At 56.9% G+C, this 21,533-nt stretch overlaps 7 protein-coding genes across 7 annotated transcripts; 5 read left to right on the top strand and 2 right to left on the bottom strand.

The window, feature by feature from the left end:
- The first annotated feature begins 569 nt into the window (after nt 1–569).
- On the top strand, nt 570–1,930 carry K437DRAFT_276823 (uncharacterized protein). The gene is made up of 3 exons (XM_013384584.1): nt 570–989; nt 1,078–1,225; nt 1,316–1,930. The coding sequence occupies exons 1-3, from the start codon at nt 732–734 to the stop codon at nt 1,765–1,767; spliced, it is 858 nt and encodes a 285-aa protein (XP_013240038.1). The 5' UTR covers nt 570–731; the 3' UTR covers nt 1,768–1,930.
- Nucleotides 1,931–2,526: 596 nt separating this feature from the next.
- K437DRAFT_217175 (uncharacterized protein) lies at nt 2,527–2,766 on the bottom strand (the record flags this gene model as incomplete). Its single annotated transcript, XM_013384583.1, has 1 exon — nt 2,527–2,766. A coding segment is annotated over one exon (240 nt), but the record flags the coding sequence as incomplete, so codon positions are not given.
- Nucleotides 2,767–4,931: 2,165 nt separating this feature from the next.
- K437DRAFT_260135 (initiation factor 5a) lies at nt 4,932–6,338 on the top strand. The gene is made up of 3 exons (XM_013384582.1): nt 4,932–4,969; nt 5,654–5,779; nt 5,853–6,338. The coding sequence occupies exons 1-3, from the start codon at nt 4,967–4,969 to the stop codon at nt 6,204–6,206; spliced, it is 483 nt and encodes a 160-aa protein (XP_013240036.1). The 5' UTR covers nt 4,932–4,966; the 3' UTR covers nt 6,207–6,338.
- Nucleotides 6,339–7,938: 1,600 nt separating this feature from the next.
- K437DRAFT_276820 (mitochondrial carrier) lies at nt 7,939–9,575 on the top strand. Its single transcript, XM_013384581.1, has 5 exons — nt 7,939–8,337; nt 8,415–8,516; nt 8,588–8,736; nt 8,801–9,072; nt 9,145–9,575. The coding sequence occupies exons 1-5, from the start codon at nt 8,122–8,124 to the stop codon at nt 9,369–9,371; spliced, it is 966 nt and encodes a 321-aa protein (XP_013240035.1). The 5' UTR covers nt 7,939–8,121; the 3' UTR covers nt 9,372–9,575.
- Nucleotides 9,576–11,867: 2,292 nt separating this feature from the next.
- On the top strand, nt 11,868–14,314 carry K437DRAFT_252412 (FAD-binding domain-containing protein; the record flags this gene model as incomplete). Its single annotated transcript, XM_013384580.1, has 4 exons — nt 11,868–12,456; nt 12,514–13,119; nt 13,210–13,495; nt 13,721–14,314. Exons 1-4 carry the CDS (start codon nt 11,906–11,908, stop codon nt 14,312–14,314), a joined length of 2,037 nt encoding a protein of 678 aa, XP_013240034.1. The 5' UTR covers nt 11,868–11,905.
- A 169-nt stretch (nt 14,315–14,483) lies between these two features.
- Nucleotides 14,484–18,587, bottom strand: K437DRAFT_271141 (beta and beta-prime subunits of DNA dependent RNA-polymerase; the record flags this gene model as incomplete). Its single annotated transcript, XM_013384579.1, has 4 exons — nt 14,484–14,495; nt 14,573–14,784; nt 14,862–17,437; nt 17,509–18,587. The coding sequence occupies 4 exons, from the start codon at nt 18,585–18,587 to the stop codon at nt 14,484–14,486; spliced, it is 3,879 nt and encodes a 1,292-aa protein (XP_013240033.1).
- Nucleotides 18,588–19,135: 548 nt separating this feature from the next.
- Nucleotides 19,136–21,268, top strand: K437DRAFT_260131 (putative ubiquitin-conjugating enzyme E2). The gene is made up of 5 exons (XM_013384578.1): nt 19,136–19,286; nt 19,441–19,626; nt 20,001–20,053; nt 20,361–20,496; nt 20,582–21,268. The coding sequence occupies exons 2-5, from the start codon at nt 19,563–19,565 to the stop codon at nt 20,845–20,847; spliced, it is 519 nt and encodes a 172-aa protein (XP_013240032.1). The 5' UTR covers nt 19,136–19,286; nt 19,441–19,562; the 3' UTR covers nt 20,848–21,268.
- The last annotated feature ends 265 nt before the right edge of the window (nt 21,269–21,533 follow it).

The following is a 21,533-nucleotide window of genomic DNA, read 5'->3' as shown; positions in this document are numbered from 1 at the left end:
AATTCATTGGAGTCTCCGTCCAGAAAGCGACTCGAACACTGGTCCCTCTGCTTCCAGTACTCTGTTCTCTGAAGGAACAGACCTGTCTACCAAAAAGCGAGTCATGGTGACAGAGATTGAAATGCAACTGGCGCGTGGTGCTAACGATGCAAGGTCAATTGCTCATGGTCACCGAGAAGAGGCCACCCCGCACTGTGCATTTGGGTTGACCTGCTAGAAGAGGCCCCAAAATAAGTTCGCATGCTCGGAAAGAAAAAAGGGCGCAGCCGTTCTTTGCCCTTGCGAATGTTAAGCAACCATTCTTATAAACCGTTGCATCTTGAGACCCAGCCGTACCAAATCTGGCAGCAGCTCTGGACGATGATGATTAGTAGAGTCATGGATCGAGTGTCCACCCAGCAGCTTGACTTGGTCTGGCGGCGGGGGGAGACACTCGGATGCCCGAGCATCCAAATCCCGCGGCATGAAGAAACTCAGAATGGAGAAGTTGGCACACACACATATCTGGCACTGTAGCACTCTACCCATCTTCACATGTAGAAGAGTGATCGAGCCTGCGGCATCGTCCTGACCTTTAGGAGGGGATCTCCTCGACAGAGCGGCATGGTCATCGTATCCTGCTGCACGTCTTTATCCGTTTAAACATTGCCTTGCCTCGTCTCGCATGCCGACATCGTAGAAAGTTCCAGCCCCTGCGTCGCATCCTACGCAGCCCTTTCACTCACTTCAAGATGGCCACCACAACCGAGTTTCCGCTCAACTTGACCGTTACGCCCTTCTCGTCATATCCGACAGGGGACACAGCGCGCGAAGAAGTTCTGCGCTCCTACACACTGCGCAGCATTGCACTGACGCGAGAAAGCCTGAAGTGGAAGAACGGAAAGAAGTTCACGAACGCAAGCCAGGATGGTGGCCACGTGCAGACCTTCTCGAGCGAGAGCACTATGTCGGGCCGCGAGGGGAATCTAAGCTGGCACGGTAGAACCAGTGTGAGCTTTAAATCGACTCCGCGCAGTCATGTAATTCGAGAAAGAAATTTTTCCATTGATGGGCTTCAATAACATCGCCGCAATTCAGATCCACACGGAAACCAAGTACGAGGCCTTCAGAGCTGGACTGCTCCTCGACCACTCGCCAAACGAGGCCAAATACATTCATGCCATCAGGGAGACTACCAAGGTCGACTCATTCTTTGGCACTACCGCCGAAGTATGGAGAAACGGATGTATGCCACACGCTCCCGTAAGCACGCTCTCCCGCTACCGAGCATGGGCACTGACGACGTCCCACCTGTGTTTCGCTTAACTGATTCCAGACAAGCTGCCCATCATAACGAAAGACCGCGACTTTGTCGAGCTGATCATCACCGTCGACTTGCCCGCGCACGCGTCCCCATTTTCTGAGGAGCACGAAGCTCTCGTCAAGGAGCAGCTCTCCACTCTCTTCCCCACCTCAAACAGCGAGCTGGCGGCTCCCAGGCCACCGGCCGACGATGGCGAAGCGCAGCGGCTGCGCTCGTTCCTCGTGATCAGCGTCCCAGTATCCCACGACGCCGCGCCGCAGCAAAGAGGCGCATACATCCGCGGCAGGTACGTCAGCGTCGAGGCCGTTGCGGAGCAGGCGGACGGGACGACGGCGTGGAGAATGAGCACGCAGAGCGACCCAGCCGGCAGAATCCCCACATGGCTGACCGAAAGGAGCCTGCCCAGCAAGATCGCTGAGGACGTGCCTAGCTTCGTTAAATGGGTCCGCCAGCATGTGATCTGAGGCGCGGTGCGGCGGCGCGAAAGCCAATAGCTCGTGATAGAGTTTGATTCTTTAGTATACCCTCGCCGTATCAACGCTGATGTAACGGCCTCCGTGATACCCTAGACTCGGGCGACTCGTCCAGTCCCACTGCTCGATGTGATACGCTTGAACTTGACGTACTACAACCTTTAAGAATACAATTGATTGGCAAATTGGTCTGCACTGCACTGCTAGGGACATTCCCAGTCCTTACATAGCACCCTGGCGCGATCTCAGATTCCGTCGCAATTAGGTTTTCGCCCGTTTGGCCGACCGCGTGGGCGTGTCAGGCAAAGCGTGAGCTTCACGTTTGCCCCCTATGCCGCTGCCACTGCTTGCGTCAGCTGGTGGCGTGGGGACATCAGCAGCAGTGGGAGCCATGTTGGTGGTGGTGGGGGCGGTGGTACTGCTGCTGCCAGCACCACCAGCGACGACGTCGGCTAGCTGCGCTTCGACGGCCGCCTCAACAATCCCGTCCTCTTCTCCATGGTCTATCCCGCGATGGCCCCCGTTCATGCCTGTGCCGGTGCCACGCGTGACCAATTGCAATTGGTGATGGTGCTTCTGCGTATTTGGCTCCTGCAACCGACCCGGCGTCAAAGCCGGTCCAGGTGGCTGAGGCTGCTGCTGCTGCTGTTGCTGCTGAGCGTCACCGCCGGTGCTGAGGTCGATGTCTCCGGCGACGAGGTCGACGTCAATACCCGCGCGCTCGAGCGCCTCGCGCAGCCGGTCGTTCTCGCGGATGGCGCGCTCGGCCTCGTTGCGCGCGTCGTCGAGCGCCTGGTCCATAAGGAGCTTCTCGAGCGTCCACTTCTCAATGTTGCTCGCCTCGTTGTTCTTGAGGTCGTGGATGTACGCAACAGCCTGTGTGATGATGCTGCCCTTGTTCGTCGTCTTGGCTTCGCAACCGGGTACGATGGTGGCAAGCGAGTCGATCGCTTCATTTATCGCGTGTCGGCGGCGGCGCTCGACTTCTTTCTTTTTTTTCGGTGATGGGGAAACGGGTTTGTGATCAGCGGACAGCTCGATAGCTTGACAGTAGGCCGTAAAGGGGGGGGAAAGAAACGCACATGACTATTCTTCCGCTGTAGTTCGTCCTGCTCAAGCCGCGCCTTGATGTGCGGTCCATCCGTGACGACGCCTGCCGCATCCTTTCGCTTGCGGCCTCTCCGCCTCCCCGTCGCCGCCGCCGCGTCGGCGCCCGCCAAGCTCGCATCTCCGACAACAGGCAACGGGGACTCGTCCCCGGCAGCAGCAGCCGAGGTGCCAGTCCGCCCGCCTGATGCCCCTGCCCCTGCTACTTCGTCGGACACTGTCTGTGATGTTCCGAGGGATACGAGCCCCTGTGCAGACTCTCTCCGATCGCCATCTATGGCTCCTTCATCGCCAACCCTGCTATTGTCTTGTAGCCGCTGCTGCTGTTGTGACTCCTCCCACGATGGAGGCGGAACATCCACTATGTCTGCGCCGCCTGCGCCCGTGCTCCCGCTCGCTTCTGACGTTGACGCTGCACCGCCGCTCCTGCTCGCGCTCATGGCATTTGCACGCGGTTCCCGGGCGTCCGACAAGCTGGCTGCTTTGGATGACGAGGATGATGCGGCGGCAGGGTCTGGAACGTGCGGTATCGATAGGTGCTCCGCACCAGGCGGCGCCGGCGCGTCGTCCAGCAGCCCCAGCTTGCCATCTGTCTCGGCGCTGTGCGCGTGCCCGTTCTTGTGCCCGGCTGCCGCCCCTGCTCCTGCTCCTACCTCTGGCCCATGTCCTGCGGCCGCAGAGCGGGAAGTAGAAGAAGGCTGCTGGTGCGCATCGCGCGCGTTCTTGAGCTGCAGCAACAACGCCAGGACAGATGCAGGCCCGCCTTGCGCTCTGCCGAGGGTATTGACGAGCATCCATGCTTCTTGCACGTGCTGCGGATCTGAGCTCGAGGCTGGTGGGACAGGGAGTCCTTGCTGCTGGCGTGTCTGCGCAGACATACGGGCGAAGGGGAGTCAGCCAGTTGGTCGAACGTTCAGTTTCAAGTTTGCAAGACGTGTCCGGCACGAGCGAGGCGGCATAAGTACGGTGAACAAAAGGAGCATCGACTCACGAGAATCTCGATGGCGGTACCTAGCCCTCCCTGCGACAAACCCGATCGCAAGAGGCCTAGAACGGAAGCCATGACGGGCGGTTCGATCCCGCCCGCGGCGACCGCTGCTGCTGCTCCGTCCGCGATGCTTGCTACAATGGACGCGTTCGAGGATGGCGCCACTTCGGCTCCTCCCCCCGCCTGCTGCGTGCTTGCGGTGGATGCCGCCATGGTGAGAGGCCGAATACGCGACCAGCGATGGGCCAGAAGAAACGGAATGTGCCGTACGCTGTGCGCGTTTTCTGGCACGGGCACGCGTCGCGAGGCTTCGACTGTGGATAAAATGACGGATGTAAGTGGGGAGGGCGCGGCGCGGCGCGTAATGGCTTGATTCGTGACGTGCTGCACAGTGTTTAACCGGCTGCCTGATTGGCAAGCGAAACCGAGTGCTCAGCACGCTGCGGCTGTTGCTGCCTCGTGTATCTTTTGCCTGGCCTGGAGGGAGGGATAGCTTTCTGGATGCGCGCCAAGTGCGGCAAGACTGTTGCTTGTGTGCTTTGGGGGGGGTGGGTGAGGCGCGATGGGAGGTGTGAGCTGTGCACTGGTGTTTGGCCGGATGGAGGTCAGGTGATGGCTTGTATTGTTGCGATGCAGTCGAGTCGAGCGGCACGTGATGAATTGAGCTTGGTTCAATTTTGCAGGAGGCCTAGTTCCTTGCGCCCTTCCGCCGCCGCCACCGGCTCAGTCTGCTGCTGCCAGTGGTGAGGGGAGAGGGGCACTGCGGGCGGCGCGCTGCAGTCGCTGGGTTGCTGCGCTCCAGCAACAGTGGCTCGCACAGGTGCAGTGCCTTGGGTTATGGGGGCACTCTCCCGCTGTCCTCTCCCTCCACCAAAAAAAAAACTCTTCTCGCCAGAAGCGGCCGCTGTTCTGCTTGGCTTGCGTTTTGCTTGCTCAGATCGACTGCCAGCTCACATCTCATCCCCTGCCTTCTTTTTTGACCTCTTCTTCTCTCCACCCCGTCTCCATCTCGACAGGTGTTCGACATTTCCTCCTTCGCTTGGGCCTCTTCGAATCCAGCAGCGCATTCACGTCCAGTTTTCACTCACAGCCACCATGGTAAGTTGGCTCGCCGCTTCCTTTCCCTCGCCTCGCCCGCCCTTCTTCCTGCTCGCTGCTTCACGTCGGCCCGCGGGAATGCTTCTCTTCGGGTAGACCTCCTTCCTTCCTGTCACATCACTCGTTGGACCAGCCCAGCCCTCCCTGTGCAGGCATCGGTGCCGCCATTGAACCTGCAAAGATGCAGTGGATCTAGAACAGGCTTCCTTTCCGCCACTCCGGGCTGAGCTAGGCTGGTGGAGCGCATACGAGCTTCTGGAGTATCTCTATTGCGCAAAACGAAGATTGCAGCAAAGGGGAGAGGAAGAGCTGCAGCCACTCCCCCTTTTGCTCGATCTTTCAAGAAAAATCCAGCCGGCCAAGGGCCTTGGCCGAGCCCTGGCTGTGAACAACGATTAGGACGTTGCCATGCATGGTTGTGATGCGGGCGGCATCAAGCAGTGCAGCCACACCACACCTACTGGCTACAATAGGGCGACTGTACGAGAGGGGTACCCTCTGCTATCGTCTTAGCTATCGCGCTGACCAGCAGCAAGGGCTGTTATTTAGCCAGTGCCCTGATATCCTAGCCTGCCTGGCTTGGTCACCCATGGCCTTGCCTTCAATTCTGTCCATTTCCTTCCTTCGCTTTTACCTCTTTTCACTGTCGAACATCTGGCTGATTGGACCCCCTTTTATCAACAGTCTGACGACGAGAAGCACAATGTCGAGTTCGACTCGGCCAACGCCGGCGCCTCGTTGACTTTCCCCATGCAGTGCTCGGCTCTGCGCAAGAGCGGTCACGTCGTTATCAAGGGCAGGCCTTGCAAGGTGAGAATTACTTGCCAGCGCCTCTCAATCCGCTTTAATTCACATCTAACATGATGCATTTTCCTTGAAATAGATTGTTGACATGTCCACGTCCAAGACGGGCAAGCACGGTCACGCCAAGGTGCACCTTGTCGCTGTCGACATCTTCACGGGCAAGAAGCTTGAAGACATCTCGCCCTCTACGCACAACATGGATGTCCCCAATGTCTCGCGTAACGAGTACCAGCTGGTCAACGTCGACGACGGCTTCCTCAACCTCATGACCTCGGACGGCACCAGCAAGGACGACGTCAAGGTCCCCGAGGGCACGCTCGGCGAGGAGATCCAGTCCGCCTTCGACGACGGCAAGGACCTCATGGTCACCATTGTCTCTGCCATGGGCGAGGAGCAGGCGCTCGCTTGGAAGGAGGCCCCCGCTGGCAAGTAAACTGCCCCTCCCAAAACACCCCGCAATCCAACTCCAGTCTCCGCAGCGCGCACCGAAGAGCACCCCCTCGCTCGGCGTTGACTGGTAGAGGCAGGCATACACACCCGCCAACGCACGCGCAAGCACACGCACACACACACGCACACACAGCAGAGCGGCGCTAGATGAGAAAGATGCATGGACGATGCAGCGCAGTAGATGATGAGAGGTGGCAAGCACACCTGGAGGATGGGCGATGGAGGAGGGGAAGGGCAGCTGAGTGGATGGCGGTGGGGGCATCGGATGCATGTCAGAATGCAGTGGTACGAGCGTGCTGGGCGAGCAGTTGCTCTGGCCCTTGATCTTTTGCCGCCTTTACGTGCTATCATCACCTAGTCTCCTTCGCCCTTGTTCCTCCCCTAAAAGCCGTGCCTCCCTCAGCACATGCATGTACTACATTCATCCATCTCTTCGCTCATACTTTTCGCCCTTCAAGTCGTCTCCTTATCCTTTGTTCTGGGCCGTACCTGTATTCGGCCTGTTTGTAAAGATGTTCGCACTTGTCCTTACGATGGTATTTGCGGCTTCGCTTATTAACACAAGCGACATGTCAAGCAAAGCGACGGAGAAGCGTTGTGCCGATCTCTCGTTCGTTCCTGCATCATGTGCAGAGACTGTTGCCGGCTTCCAGCTTTGAGCTCAGTACGGTGATTACGTCTCCCAACCAGCAGGCTTCACTGGCTGCAGGGATGAGAGACTATAGATCGGGGCGCACCGCGCATCGTGTGGAAGAGCTCAAGCGGAGGGAATGAACGGGGAAACAAATGTGGAATATTCGGCAAGTAACACATGCGTGGCACGTGTATCCTTTCGCTGCCGTGACTTCCACGTCGATGCATTAAACAGGCCGCTGATGGCTTCTTAGTACTTTGTCAATCACACCAGGGTGAGAATGAGTTCTGCATCCCTCTTTGTGGGGTATAGCTCAAGGGCGTCGTTGTTGACGCGCAACGTGGGCGACTTCACAATCTAGATCGAAATTCAGTAGGGCGAGGCAGGTCTGGATGGCAAGAGTTCCGAGTACGTGCAGATCCGCTGGGCACTGCTCAACAATGGAAAGTACTCCAATACGGGCTTGCAAATCCTGAAGCCTGAAACGGTCGACACGCTGTTTCTTCCGCAGATAAACGCGTCGCAGGTCAAGTCGCTTAGGAAGTCGTTCCAAGGCGCAACGCTGGACCTGTCACACCGGATCAGCTTGCCGGGCGCAACGAAACAGTGGGCACTCGGTGGTCTGAAGAGAACGGGTCTCGGAAACTGAATGAGCGACGGCGCGCTAACCAGTAGACGGGGCTCGCAACCCACTACTGGCTCTGCGATCGCGAGAACGGCCTCGCGGGAACGATCCAGGCGCAGCTTTTGCCGTCCAACAACCTCGATATCATCGGGGGTTTCTCCATTGGCATCGAGCCCCAGTGGGTGCCCGCCATCAAGGGCCAAAGTGAAGCGCTTGGCTTTCGATGGTGGGACGCACCTTTCAGGCCCTATACCTTGATGCCATGGGATGATCGAGAATGGAGATACTGAGTGGATTGAGACGCCTTTGAACGGAGACAATGCCACAAGTAGAAACATGGTGAACATAAAGCAACGCGCAAAAAAAAGAATGTCGAAATGAAAGAACTGTCCTCGCCTTTGTGCCCGCCAGAGCCAACTTCCCTCTCGTACTCTCTTTCACCATCAAGCTTTTGCTTGCACATCTGTTTTCTGAGCTTGAGGTGTTGTATAGTTGCTGCAGCCCGAAGCAGGCCTCGGTCAAAGCTACGCCCACACGTAAAAGGTGCCGAGTAACCAGTGATATATCGGAAAGAGCGCTCAGTGAGACCTCAACTCCAGGCCGGCTGAATAACTTGCATCAGAGACCGAGGTAACGATCATGACTGGATCATCATCGTCCTCGTCGCAACATGGTCCAGGCATTAGCGGCAAGCTTGGCGTTAACCAGACACCGAATATCATAGCCGCAAGGAGGGACAAGCCGATGCACTCGCTCATTGCGGGTGCTACGGCTGGTGCAGTCGAAGGCTTCGTGACTTATCCGATAGAGTACACCAAGACGGTGGCGCAATTTGCTCAGCGGAATGGGGAAAAGGTTAGCTGGCTATCACTTTAGGGTAACACTCGACTTCAGAAATGACCGCTAAGGCGTTGAATCCTTTGTCTGAACAGCCACCAGGGCCGATACATATTGTCAGGTCGACCGTCGCCAAAGATGGCATCAAAGGATTGTATAACGGGTGTGGTGCCCTGGTGACTGGGAATGCGGTAAAGGTCGGTGCTCTTTACCCCCTTATGATTATCAAACTAGAGCGCTTGGCTAACCGATTTCTATCTGAGTGTAGGCTGGCGTGAGATTTCTCGCGTTTGATCACTTCAAGTCCTTGCTACGAGATGACCAGGGGAGATTGAGTGGGCCGAGGAGTTTGATCGCAGGTCTAGGCGCTGGCATGATGGAGGCAATTTTTGCAGTAACCCCGTCCGAAACGATCAAGTAAGTGAAAAAATAACGAATGGTCTCTTGCATTGCTATATTGACAAACATCGCGACATTGCAGAACCAAGCTCATTGATGATGGCAAGCGCGCTGTGCGCCGGTATCCGCCTACTTTGATCGGCGGTACAGCAGCAATTGTGCGCGAGGAAGGCATCAGCGGCATCTACCGCGGGTTATTCCCCGTCATGCTCAGACAAGGAGCCAACAGCATGGTCCGTCTTGGCAGCTACAGCACCATCAAAAATCTCGTCCAGGGATCGGCTCGACCAGGCCAGACGCTGCCTGGCGGTGTTACGTTCGCAATCGGCGCCACGGCGGGTGTCATCACCGTTTGTAAGTCGCAATCAGCATTCTTCGAGATGAGACATCGTACTGATCGATCATCGTTCCTCGTCCATCAAACAGACACGACTATGCCATTTGACACTGTCAAGACGCGGATGCAGTCGCTCGAAGCGAAACAACGGTACTCTTCGACGTTCAACTGCTTCACTACCACTGTGCGCGAAGAAGGCGTACGTGCGCTATGGCGCGGATCGACCACCCGTCTTGCCAGGCTCGTGCTCTCAGGCGGTATCGTGTTCACCATCTATGAAGAGATGATGCAGGTCATGGGGGCAGCTAGTGTATAAATCACAGCACGTGCCTACTTGGCTCAGCACTGCGGCTTCTCCGGAGCGAACAGTATGGGCGCGAGCAGGATGAGGACTTGCATTGCTTTTTTTCAAGTGCACAACTGTTCTTCTCGCAATCTGCAATCTGTCGATCACGCGATTTTTCCCCACGCTATGAACACTAACAACTTTTCTCGATTTGGACTCAATGAGTGCCCTCGCATGTGCTCTCCGAATGCTCGGCGCTGGCAATTGTCGACCTGCATTTTGTCGACATCGTTATGGCATTCGGTAGAGTAACAATTTGAGCTTTGGGCGAGATAGCCAGACGTCAGGTGTACCGTGCGAAAGTGAATGAGGTGCTCGGCTGTCAGCCTGCTGGTGAGTCGTGGGGGCGTCATAGGGCAGTCAGCAGCTTTGCGCCACTGCCGCCTGTCCTCACGAGCTTGTTCGAGTAATCCAGTTACACCTCACTGCGCCTTCGCCACCTTCTGTGCTCCTTCACCACCGATCATACCGAACCTCCCACCTCCCATTATTACATACAACGCGAGCCGTTCCGAAAAGCAGAAGGATGGCTGTTGAGGCACAAGTGCGACGTATGATGTGCACGTGCGCTCCGTTCATAAATGACCATTGCGTACACCCTTGTCCTTTTGGCCAGCTCTCAACCTTAGTCGGCGGCACCATCTAGGAGATCATGAGCCTGCTTTGCCGCACTGTTGAAACTCTCTAACTCAAGAATGCCTCGCAGCTTCCATGCCGGCCTGAGTCGACCTTTGCGACTCGCGTTCGCTCAACTCTTTGCTTGCGAAAGGATTCGTTCAGCTCACCTGCGCGTCCCCTTTAACGCGCAGGAACGTAAGTTCTTGCCTATAAATAGACATGATTCAATGCGTCGCTCTTGAACAATCTTTCGTACAAGCCCAGGACTGTGTCGACTAGATAAAAGCAGCTATGGACTTGGCTTCGGCGACGGTACTGAGTTTTACTTGGCCGTGCAAACGTCTGAGCACGTTGCGGATTCAGGATGTCGCTTGCGTTTCGTAAGGTCGCTGAGACGAATCCCACCCGGGAAGCGTTCGAAGCTGCAGATTGACTTGAAGGGTTTGTTTCGATGCACAAGTGGATATCGATGGCGCTGGAGTCGAGTTGCTTGCCAGGCGTACATGCAACATTTACTGCTATGGCCCGCCTCCCTGCCTATTGCTGGGCTTTCTGTTGCGCCTCCCGCGTTTCTTTCAAGTGATCTGCTATACGCCCATGTTCACCCTGCGGCTGTCGAAATGCCTCGTCGTCGGGCGACAACAATGCATCACTCCTTTCTCTTGGACTTTACGGGTCGCCCACGTGGCCGAATGGACGATGAAGCTCGATTATAACCTGGGCAACCTTACGCCCACAGGCGAGCTGCATATTTTTCGGAGAGATCAAATGCACCTTCACGGCCCCTGCCCAGCCCTCCGCTGGCGTTGGGTTGAATCGCCCGGACCGCCATGGTCCCCCTGCTGTCGCGTACAGTTCAACCCGAATACACCCGATTTATCACCGTCAAAGCATAGGGTTTTTGGCGAGTGTCCGCTGCCCCCACCCACGTCATGGGCAGACACAAAATACAAGGGATGGATCCGCAAGCTAAGAACATGCTCGGTCTACCTTCTCACAGGCAGTCTTTTGCAACGATGGAAAATCTAGGACGAGTGCGCGCACGAGCGGAGGCTCTCTGTGAAGCTGTCTGCACCGTGCTAATGCTCTCGACTCCGCTGTCGGCCGTGATCTGCTACGTATCACCCAGAGCCCATCGTGATGCGCTTCGCTTTCTCCGACCAGCCATAGTATGTGCATGCCGGGAGAACATGCTTCCAGACAAGAAGGAACGCGCTTGCACCCTGCACCTTGTACCACGCTCGTCTGCGGTGCTCCACCCACCATGGGTCTAGCTAGACTGGGCCATGTTCCCCCCTCAGCACAATGGCTTGCAGATGTACGGCAAGCTTGCGTCCGACGGCTCCTACAAGGTGCAACGAGTGAGACAGTGCCTTGTATTTTCCGCTTGGTACTTGCGCCGGGTATTACATAAGCAACCGTGCACCCAAATGAGAGTGCTTTCATTTTAATTACGTGATCGGAGGTGTCGATTGGCATCTGCTCCTCTCTTCTGCCTCCTCGGCGATAACATGTAGCGCTCTGATCGGCGCTGCTTATGTAATGCAATGCCATGCAACAGACAAATAGGGAAGAAAATGTCGGGTACCTGTGCTACACGATTCCAAGCTTTCCCCATCCCATCCCTCCTTCTATCCCACCTACTGCTGTTGCTGCGCCCCTCCAGGCAAAGGCACAGCAGCAACAGCGGTGGTGCGCCGGCGAACAGGGAAGGAGCAGCCCGTGTCGCAAAGGCACAACGGTTGGCAAGTTTAGAGGCGTGCAGGACTTGCGGCTGTGCATCACCGCCCCCACACCGGTCAAGCTGGCGTGCCTACTGCTGGGGATTGCTCCAACTCCCATCCCCAAGAAGAGAGAGATCAGTGCAAGCAGCCAGGTTTCAGACCATGTTGGCCTCGGTATCGGCATCGGAATCCGCCCCAGCGCCAGCGCTAGCGCACGTCGTCCCCGCTGACGCGCTGCCCCCCTTGCCACCACGCACGCTTCATGGCGATGCACCACTACCATCAGCAAACGCAGAGACACTCGACGCGCACAGCGACAGCACTCTGCCAGACGTCCGTGCTCTCTCAACGCCCGCGCTTTCGGCGCTCGCTCAGCCGGCGCGCCTGTCTGACAGCACCGCCGCCCGCCGCAGCCACACAGTCGAAAACTGGGGAGGCACCTTTGTCGCGGCGCCGCACGTGCTCTGGTCGCCGACGCACGTCGCGCAATGCCTGGCGATCGTCGAGCTTGCGCGCAGGCGCAACATAACCTCAGCTCCCGCCACACATCATGATGATGTTACTACTGCTCGCGCGCCTGCGGCGCCCGTCGAGCTCCGCGCCGTTGGACGCGCGCATTCCCCCAGCGATCTTATGATGGCCGGCGGCGACAGCGGCCGTGAGGGCTGGATGGTACGTATGGATGGTCTCAGCGGTTGCGTGCAGATCAACGCGTTCGATACGCATGATACACTCTGGGACGCACATGCCACGCGTGCAGCGCGCACAAGAGGTCAGCCGAGCATCACGGTCCTTGCGGGCACGTATGTTTCGGACATGCACACGCTCCTCGCCGCCGCGAAACCCGTCCCCCTCGCCATGACTAATGTCGGCTCGATCTCGGAGCAGACTATCGGCGGACTCATCTCCACCGCCACACACGGCTCCGGCATCGCCTTCCCCGTCGTCTCAGCACAAGTGCTCGCGCTCGACGTCATCACATGCGGCGAAGCGGGTGGCGGCACGCAGCTACTGCACTGTAGCCGCACCGTGCGCCCCAAGCTTTTCAACGCGACGCTCTGCGGACTCGGTGCCACGGGCCTCATCGTGCGCGTCAAGCTCGCCGTCGAGCCTGCGTTCCGCCTTCGCCAGCTCAGCGAGCAAGTCCGCTTCGACTTTCTCTTCGGCGCCGCGTCGCCGGCGCAAGGCGCCCCGCGCGCACACAGCATCGGCGCACTCCTCGCGCACAGCGTCAGGCTCCCGCCACTCGCGGCCATGCTGCCGCTGCGCGCACGAGCGCGTACACTCTCGGACCCGTCCATCATTTATCCCTATTCATTTCCCGCTACTGCAGACGCACCGCACGCACAGGGCAATTTGGTACGCACCTGTATCGAGTGCCCACTCTCCTCCTCCCCATCATCATCGTTATCAGCTACCGCCTGCGGGGATAGGCGAGAGGAGGCAGACGCAGAAGCAACCATCAGCGCGCGTGCGCAACGCCGCCTGCACGAAGTCGTGTGCAGCGCGCAGCACGTCCGCATCATGTGGTTCCCACAGCTGGGCATGTGCACGCTCCTGCGCGCCGACCGCATGCGGTATGACGGCCCGCAGCCGCATGCGCGCACGCCGAGTCCTCCACTCACTGAGCGGCTGCACACGCGCCTCATCGCGCACGGTCTCACGGAGTTCCTGCTCTATGCGGCGCGCTTCCGTCGCAGCTGGACACCCGCCGCTGTGCGCATCATCCACCGCCTAACGCAGCCGCAGGCAGTCTGCGCCGTGCAAGCACGCGCCACGGGGCTCCATGCGCCAATCACCATCGCCAGACACCTGGAGCAGGAGCAGGAGCAGCGCGAGGCTCTTGTGCAAGACGCGGATGCGACGCTCCAGGCGTTCGCTGAGCCCGTCGGCACCACCAGCCACGCAGCATTGCCAAATGCCCCCGCAAGCACGGATGGTCACGACGCCAGCGATCTGAGTAGCAGCAACGGTGAGGTGCTTACGATGACCCCGCGTGACTACCCGCCGCCTCTGCAGCCGCTGCACCCGGAGCACGTGTCGTCCACCATGACGGGCATCTCGCACACTATCTACAACATGGACTGCCTCTTCCCGCAGTATACCAACGAGTGGGCCATCCCATTCGAGTTATCTGCGCATGCCATCCGCGCACTGCGCGACTGGCTCGCCGAAGAGTCGCGCCTGGCATCTGGTGAACAGGTCCACTTCCCCATCGAGATCCGTTTCGCAGCGCCGGACGGGATTTGGCTGTCGCACTGTCATGCGCGCCCGACCTGCTTCATTGGCATCGTCATGTACCGCCCGTACAACGCTAATGTGCGCTATCGCGCCCTTTTCGCCAAGTTCGAGGCGCTCATGCGCCACTACAATGGCAGGCCCCACTGGGCAAAGGCCCACACTTGCGGACCCATAGAGCTGCGCATGCTCTACCCGCACTGGGACGACTTCCTCGCGCTCCGGCAGCAGGTGGACCCGCACAATGTCTTTGTGAACCCGTACATCCGCCGCCATCTCCTAGGTGACATCGGCCCCGGTACAGAGACGAGGGTGTTCAAGGCGAGGCTCTGATGCGGGTGCTCTGCGTGTCATCCCATTTTTCTTGTTGTTCCTGTCGCTATCATAGAAAGGTATTGCACATTATTTTCGAGGCAGTGCGGTTGTCGTGGTGTAATGCAACGTATGCTACAATGGTACTTGCAAAGGAGGCGCTGGATCTATCGAGACGCATTAGCTTGTTTTAGACGGCATCCTGCAGGAATGAAAGGCGGTGGGAACGTCAATGGATGGTACATTCGGCACCAGCAGGAAGCGCGAACTGAGACCCACCTCAAGCACAAGCCTCGGGACGACCTGCATGGCCATCAGCTCCTGGAACAGGAGCTTGGTGGCATACGGAATTTTGATGTTAGAAACCGCCTTGCTGCTCTTGCAGTAACTGCAGTAGCCGTTGTACCCAAGCAATCCGCAGCTCTGACACACGTCAACGGGAAACTCGTCCGACGAAATCATCAGCCGTTCGAGCAGAAGCTGCGTTGCGCCTGCAGAGGACCAAGAGGACAAGTAAGTGGTCAATCGCATACTAATGAAGAGGTGCTATGAAGTGGCCGGGACGCACCATATCCAATCAGACAGTCGCGCTCCATCTCTCCCAAACGCAGACCTCCATCCCGCGAACGACCCTCGGTAGGTTGGCGCGTAAGGATAGCGCGCGGGCCACGCGCACGTGCATGCATTTTGTCCATAACCATGTGCTTCAGCTTTTGATAGTAGATTGGCCCAAAGTAGACGTACGCCTCCATCGGCTCTCCTGTGATGCCGCTCGTCAAAAAGTCTTTGCCAGAGTAGCTGAACCCGTTCTCGATCAGCAGCCGGCTCATGTCCTCCACCTTCGAGCCGCCGAACGCCGTGCCGTACTGCAACTGGCCCGTGATCACGCCCGCCTTCCCTGCAAGCAGCTCAATCATCTTGCCGACCGTCATACGCGAGGGGAACCCGTGCGGGTTCATAATGACATCAGGGTTAATGCCTTGGTCGGTGAACGGCATGTCTGCCTGCGGCGAGATCAGGCCGCAAACACCTTTCTGTCCATGACGACTGGAGAACTTGTCGCCCAGCTCGGGCCGGCGTGTCTGGCGGAGGAGCGCTTTGATAATCTGTTGGTCTCCATCAGAGTCGGTGATCATCACCTGGTCAATGTAAGATGGCGTCTTAAGTTTGTACGTCGCGCCACTCGAACGATAAACTGTCTGCGACTCGTTAGCGACCATACCTGAGTCGGAAGTGTCGTTGGCCGTCGTCGGCGACTGCTTGTTGATGTACACGTGACCCTCCCTGACCTCGGCTCCCACTTCGGGCAGCCCGTCGACGCCGAGCATCTCATACTTGCGCGGCACCTCGCCGTTGGCGTCTTTGGGGACATCACCGATGCGATCGTGCGAACCATTGTTGTAGGTACGCAACTGCACAGTCGTCTTCTTCATCACCTGGCAGCGACCAAATCCTCGATCGACGGACGCTTTGTTCAGGACGAGAGCGTCTTCAATGTCGTACCCTGAGTAGGACATGACCGCGACCATGGCGTTCTGGCCTGCTGGTAGACGGTCGTACCCGATCAGCTCGATCGTTTTGGTCTTGACCATCGGTTGCTGTGGATAGACCATGAGATACAGCAGCGTGTCGATACGGTTGAGTTGGTTGTATGCGATCGCACCAATGGCCTGTTTACCCATAGCACATTGATATGTGTTTCGCGGCGACTGATTGTGATGCGGGTATGGAATCAACCCAGCCACCGCCCCGAGGATGGTGAACGGCTCGATCTCGAGATGGGTCGTTGCCGGAATGATCTCACGCTCATACAGAGCGATATACGAGTCATTCTCCTCGTTGACGTCGAGATATTCAATCAGGCCTGCAGCCAAAAAATCGTCGAAGGTCATATCACCTCGCTGCAGAGATAAAATATGCTCTCGCCGCACTTTTGGCTGACCCTTTTCGACAATGATCATCGGGCGACAGATGCGGCCAGCGTCCGAAGCTATGTGCACAGCTTGCTGATGGCTGTTGGTGTAGATGGAGACGAACTCAGATATGCGCCCAGCACGCCGGAGCTTGCGGAAAGCCGTGACGAAGCGTACTGGATAGCGCGTGAGCCCGATGACGACGCCGTTGAGGTAAACAAGGTACGAGTCGGGACGATACATCTCTGCGCCGGTCAGCAGGCTGGCATCTTCGACACCGAGCATGAAGGCAAGCGTCTCGAGCGGCTTCTCTTCGATCTCTGTGGTGATGTGTGTCATGAGTGCCAAGTTCTTGACCAGACCACACGCCTCTCCTTCCGGCGTATCCGACGGACAGAGCATGCCCCATTGACTCGGCTGCAATGCACGTGGACCAGAGACCTTGCGCGTCTTTTCGAACTGTGAACTGATGCGCGTCATCATACCCAGCGCTGCAACGTAGCTCAGACGCGAAAGGACGTGCGTAATGCCCGCTCGCTCCATTTTGAATCGCTTCAAGTTCCAGTTACCTGTGCTGATCGCTCGCACAAAGCCAGAGGTGATGTGATCCGTGTGGTACTGCCGGTGGTGGTTGGCGTCAAATTCCGACGTGCGATGCGGCTTCTTCATCACTTTGTCGAACGCGACCTTCAGGTCGTAGTTGTACCTCTTGAACAAATCTTCAAACAGCAGCGAGAGCAGCTGCCCGGCGAGCTCAAGCCTCTTGTTGCCAACATAGTCGCGGTCATCCACTTGCTTTTCGTCTTGCATGCACATCAGTACTCGGCGAACCATGGTCGACAGGAAGATCGCTTTGGGGCGGAAATTGAGGTTGTCAACTGGGACGTGAGCAATGACGACAGTTGCGAGCACGTCAATCGCCTCTTCATATGTAGGCTTTCTCATCGCGCCGGGTCGTGTGTTGCGCCGTACCTTGCGGCCGATGTAGTCTAACGCTTGTCGCTTTGTGAAAACCCTGAGCTTGGCAGCCTCTTCCAGGCTGGTGGCGAACAGCTCTCGGAACTCCTCATTAGGGCCAGCAGCAAGCTCGACAATCTCCCTGTCCGTCGTGACGCCAAGAGCCTTGAAGGCGATCGCAATTGGAACGTCTTCGGTGATCGAGTTGTGCCGCAAGTAGATCTGCTTGTTCTTGGTCACCACATACGACTTTGACTTTCTCTCTGCCGTCGAACTGCAATTGCAGAGAGAGGTCAGAAACGATACGACAGCGTGACGAACATATCCCTAGTGTGACAGACTCACCTGGTCACACTAGCCAATACGATTCCCTTTTTTGTGTCTGCTTCGACAATGATTCTATTCTTGCTCAGCTGTTCTTGGACCAGGATAACCTTCTCCGTCCCCTTGACCACGAAGTATCCACCGGGGTCCAGCGGACATTCGTTGAGCTGCGCAAGCTCTTTCTCGGTCTTGCCCGCCAACACGCATTTATTGCTTCGGAGCATGATCGGAATTCGCCCGATTTCAATGTGCCTCCGCCTGATAATCTTCCCGCCACGAGTGTATTCAACGTCAACAAAGATCGGTGCAGAGTAGGTAATGTCGCGCAAGCGGCATTCCTGTGGCGAAAAGACCCCCCTGTAGCTGCGCTTGTTTCCGCCGCCGCCGCCGCCGCCGTGGACGTCGAAATCTTGCTCGCTGCCCCCTGGGCGCTGCGGTTGGCCAACGTAAATATCTGTGTAGCGCCAGTAAAATTTCGGATCAATGTCCGACCGGACCTCACTGTTCGCTTTCAGAATCTGCTTAAGGCCAACATCGACAAAGTAATTGAAGCTATCGATGTGCTGCTTAACAAGACCCTTGACTTGCAGGAAGGCGGGTAGAAGTTGCCATTTGTCTTGAACCTCTTTGATCGGCTCCATAATTCCTTTTCCGTTCAGCATGTTCGCTTTGAGCGCAGACAGCGCATCAAATGATGACAAGCCAAGCTTGCTCGCCTCGTGCATCTCTTGCAGAAACGCAGCCGAGTCATATTTGGGGCCTCCGCCCGGTCCTTTTGCTGAAGCCAATGCATTTGCCATTTCCTTGATGCTGCCGGGTAGCTGGGTCAGGGTTTCCGCATTAGCGGGCTGGGAGCCTTTGGCACGCGAATGTACAGGTTCACTGTCGATGTTCATCTCATCAGCAGCTGCTGCTGCATGGACGCCCTGATCGGGCTCGCACTCAGGTGCTTCTGCCGGCATATCGACGTCCTGATCCATGTGTGCTTCGACACCCTCTGCCTCCTGAAACGCTGCCTCTGCGGTGGCTGGCTCGGCTTTCTCCCCATCCTCGCGCTTGGTGACTTTACCACGCCGAGCAGTTGGCGCGGCTCGAGGCATGGCTAGTGTGCCTCTTGTTTGCGCAAGCGTACACTACCTAAGGGTCTATATGCCGGAGCCGGGCTCACTCCTTGCAAAGTGTAACCGCAGATTTTTGGCAGTTTCCACCTCCCGTCCCCACTCGCTTCTCTGGGTGGTTTCGACTCAGTAGTTAGCTGTCCTCAGCTCGATCCAGCCGCCTCTTGTGTCCTTGCGTATTCACCTCGTTTGCCTGTATACGAGGTCCACCCAAACTCATCTATATGCAACACTGGAACGAGAAAAAGTTGTAGGGACGCCGCACGAATCTAATTGCACTTCACCAAGTGAGAACGCGTTCCGCCCTGACGGGGCAACCCTAAGGTACCAACCTATGTCTCGGTGGTTGGGCAGTGTAACGTAACTCTGGGCTCTGGTGGCTGGCCTGTGGCCCTGTTGGCTGTGATGAACTATGGCCAGGGGGCGAGCCAGATAGTGACCAGAGGCATCCTAAGTCAGAATTTGTGGGTGCTTGACGGCGTGTGCCCCCACCGCAAACAATGCAATGATATGATGGCCACCAGTTTGACCTCGAGGGTTACATCTTTCAGCAGTGTGAATTGTCTGACTGTCGAAAGCAAGCATCAGCACAAGTCAACAGCCTTCAAGGGGTCTCTTCAGAAGGCGAAAGAAAGACTCGCCAGCGGCCGGAGAACTGTGCCGACCAAGACGGAGCGCGAGGTGAGTACCGCCGTTCTTCCGTTAATGCTCGCCTGATCGCTAGAGGCAGCAGGGCTCTCGGACTCACTCTTCCCATTTCGTTTGCTTTTTCTCTGCTTTCCGGCATTCAACGATGCCTCCCTTTGTTCTCTTGCTCCACGCTTTGCATGATTAGCTTACACCCCAAGAAGCATTTCGCACTTGTTTTCCTACAGCGGCTCTCTTTCTCTGCTCATTCCCGATCAAAGAGACCGAAGGTCTGGCTTCCACCTAGATTTGAACGACTGATGCAACAAGATGTCGGCATCACCGAGTGGCAATACATTACTGCTCAAGCGGCAACTGCAAGAGCTTCGGAAACGTGAGTCGCCCAAGAACTCCTCCGTTTCCTAACGCGTCGGCCCTGTCAGCGGCGCTTGCCACCTGCTGGTACACCACGACGCCGGTAGCACTGGCTATCTGCTTGTTAAGGCCGGCCTTGTCATGAATAACGCATCCTTGTGTGGCAAGTATACTGACCCTACCTGTGATTTTCTCTCTATGCCTACTCTTGATTCTGTTCTTGGACACCTGCGTCCCCAAATGCTCACGTCCAATCCCTCAATCGACATGCACCCTTATCCATGCCACTTCCTTCCGGCTCAAACTTGGGCACAAAATCATTTCTTCTGGTCTTGACATTTTGCCGTGCGCCTTCCCATCGGCTACACGTCTTACCTGTGTCCGTTAACACAGACCCGGTTGACGGCTTCAGCGCTGGCCTGAAAGATGAGAGCAATTTGTACGAAGTAAGTGTGGATCGGTCGCTAGCCATTATGCATCGGTCTACTTGCGAACGTAGCAGGCCTTCTCGCTCTGCTTCAGATGTATTAGAAGGCCATGCCGCGGTAGCAGCGAGGGAGCTCAAAGTAGGACTGGCGGCATTGCGCGTATGTGCCTGTCGGGCCGGACGTAAACTGCCTTCCAGAAGTCTTATCTGGGATGTGGGAGGGCTCAACTCATATCAGTCAAGGCGTGCTCAGGCGGCGACGGAGCATCCCTTTCCCGCTCCTTTGATCCGGAAGCTCTGAACTGACTGGGTCTGTCTCTCTGCAGTGGGAGATCATGATCATTGGGCCGAACGACACACTGTACGAGGGAGGATTCCTTCGCGCAGAGCTGATCTTCCCGCCCGAGTACCCGCTTCTTCCACCCAAGATGAAATTCCTCACCAAGATGTGGCATCCGAACAGTAAGTCAGATTCTCCCTTTATTGCTTCAGAAGACTTTCGGACTGATCCATGCCTTTGGATCTCCGCACCATGTCATTGCTATAGTCTATGATGACGGCACAGTCTGTATCTCGATCCTGCACGCGCCTGGCGCGGACCAATACGGCTATGAGGATGCCGGCGAGCGGTGGATGCCGGTGCACAGCGTGGAGTCGATCTTGCTGTCTGTCATCAGCCTGCTGTCCTCGGATAAGCCCAACACGGACAGCCCGGCGAACGTCGACGCTGCCAAGCAGGTGCGGGAAGACTTTCCTGGGTATAAGAAAAAGGTTCGGCGGTTAGTTCGCGAGTCGGCTGAGGAAGCGTATTGAACTGCCACGCCGAGCGCACAGCGGGTGCGCAGCTGGTTTTCCATCGGGCGGTCAAAGGTTTTGAGATGTGTTGATCGGAGTCTACATGCCCGATTCGCTTCCGGACACGCATCGACCGTCTTGCTCGACTCTGCGTCGCAGACTGGATCTATACGATAGATACGTTGACAAACACAGGCTTCGTATGCGGTGTGCGTTCTCATTTTCTCTAGGACACATCGCGTGCGCCTCAGCGCTGCCTGCATCCCCAAGGTCCTCCCCGCTCTCAGTGGACATCGTTAGCATTCGCATTGCATCTGTAGCATCACACTTCACACACCACTGGCTTTGTTGCCTAGTAGTTAGCTCACCACAACCGGTTTACCGATGAGTATCGGTGTTCTGCCTTGCCGTCATCAGGTGTTCTCACTCAATACCAACGACTACCTGATTGTTTTCTTTGCAATGAATTTGACGGCCACCCGCCGTACTGCCCGGGCTGATCAAACGGTTATACGTGCTCAATGTGCACCTCGCACCTTTACGCGCCATGACTGGCCACTCTTCTTATGGACTCGCGAAGGGTCTGGTTATAGGCAGATGCCTAGGCTCCCTACGGGGGTGCGAGGAGTGCAATGACGCCGTGATCCACTGTTGGGCGTCAGACAAATGTCAGGCTTGACCCGTGAAGAATCCCGTGGTCCATA

This window comes from Tilletiaria anomala (assembly GCF_000711695.1).
Source record: "Tilletiaria anomala UBC 951 chromosome Unknown K437scaffold_170, whole genome shotgun sequence".
Taxonomy (NCBI): domain Eukaryota; kingdom Fungi; phylum Basidiomycota; class Exobasidiomycetes; order Georgefischeriales; family Tilletiariaceae; genus Tilletiaria; species Tilletiaria anomala.
The sequence above is the reverse complement of the archived record's forward strand: the minus strand, read 5'-3'. Positions and strand labels throughout refer to the sequence as shown.

Coding starts and splice junctions, on each gene's coding strand:
- K437DRAFT_276823 (XM_013384584.1), top strand. CDS start 732: ATGGCCACCACAACCGAGTTTCCGCTCAACTTGACCGTTACGCCCTTC. Junction 990..1,077: donor GCTGGCACGGTAGAACCAGT/GTGAGCTTTAAA, acceptor GCCGCAATTCAG/ATCCACACGGAAACCAAGTA. Junction 1,226..1,315: donor CGAAGTATGGAGAAACGGAT/GTATGCCACACG, acceptor AACTGATTCCAG/ACAAGCTGCCCATCATAACG.
- K437DRAFT_276820 (XM_013384581.1), top strand. CDS start 8,122: ATGACTGGATCATCATCGTCCTCGTCGCAACATGGTCCAGGCATTAGC. Junction 8,338..8,414: donor CTCAGCGGAATGGGGAAAAG/GTTAGCTGGCTA, acceptor TTGTCTGAACAG/CCACCAGGGCCGATACATAT. Junction 9,073..9,144: donor GGCGGGTGTCATCACCGTTT/GTAAGTCGCAAT, acceptor TCCATCAAACAG/ACACGACTATGCCATTTGAC.
- K437DRAFT_260131 (XM_013384578.1), top strand. CDS start 19,563: ATGTCGGCATCACCGAGTGGCAATACATTACTGCTCAAGCGGCAACTG. Junction 20,054..20,360: donor ATGAGAGCAATTTGTACGAA/GTAAGTGTGGAT, acceptor GTCTCTCTGCAG/TGGGAGATCATGATCATTGG. Junction 20,497..20,581: donor CAAGATGTGGCATCCGAACA/GTAAGTCAGATT, acceptor TCATTGCTATAG/TCTATGATGACGGCACAGTC.
- K437DRAFT_260135 (XM_013384582.1), top strand. Junction 5,780..5,852: donor TCAAGGGCAGGCCTTGCAAG/GTGAGAATTACT, acceptor TCCTTGAAATAG/ATTGTTGACATGTCCACGTC.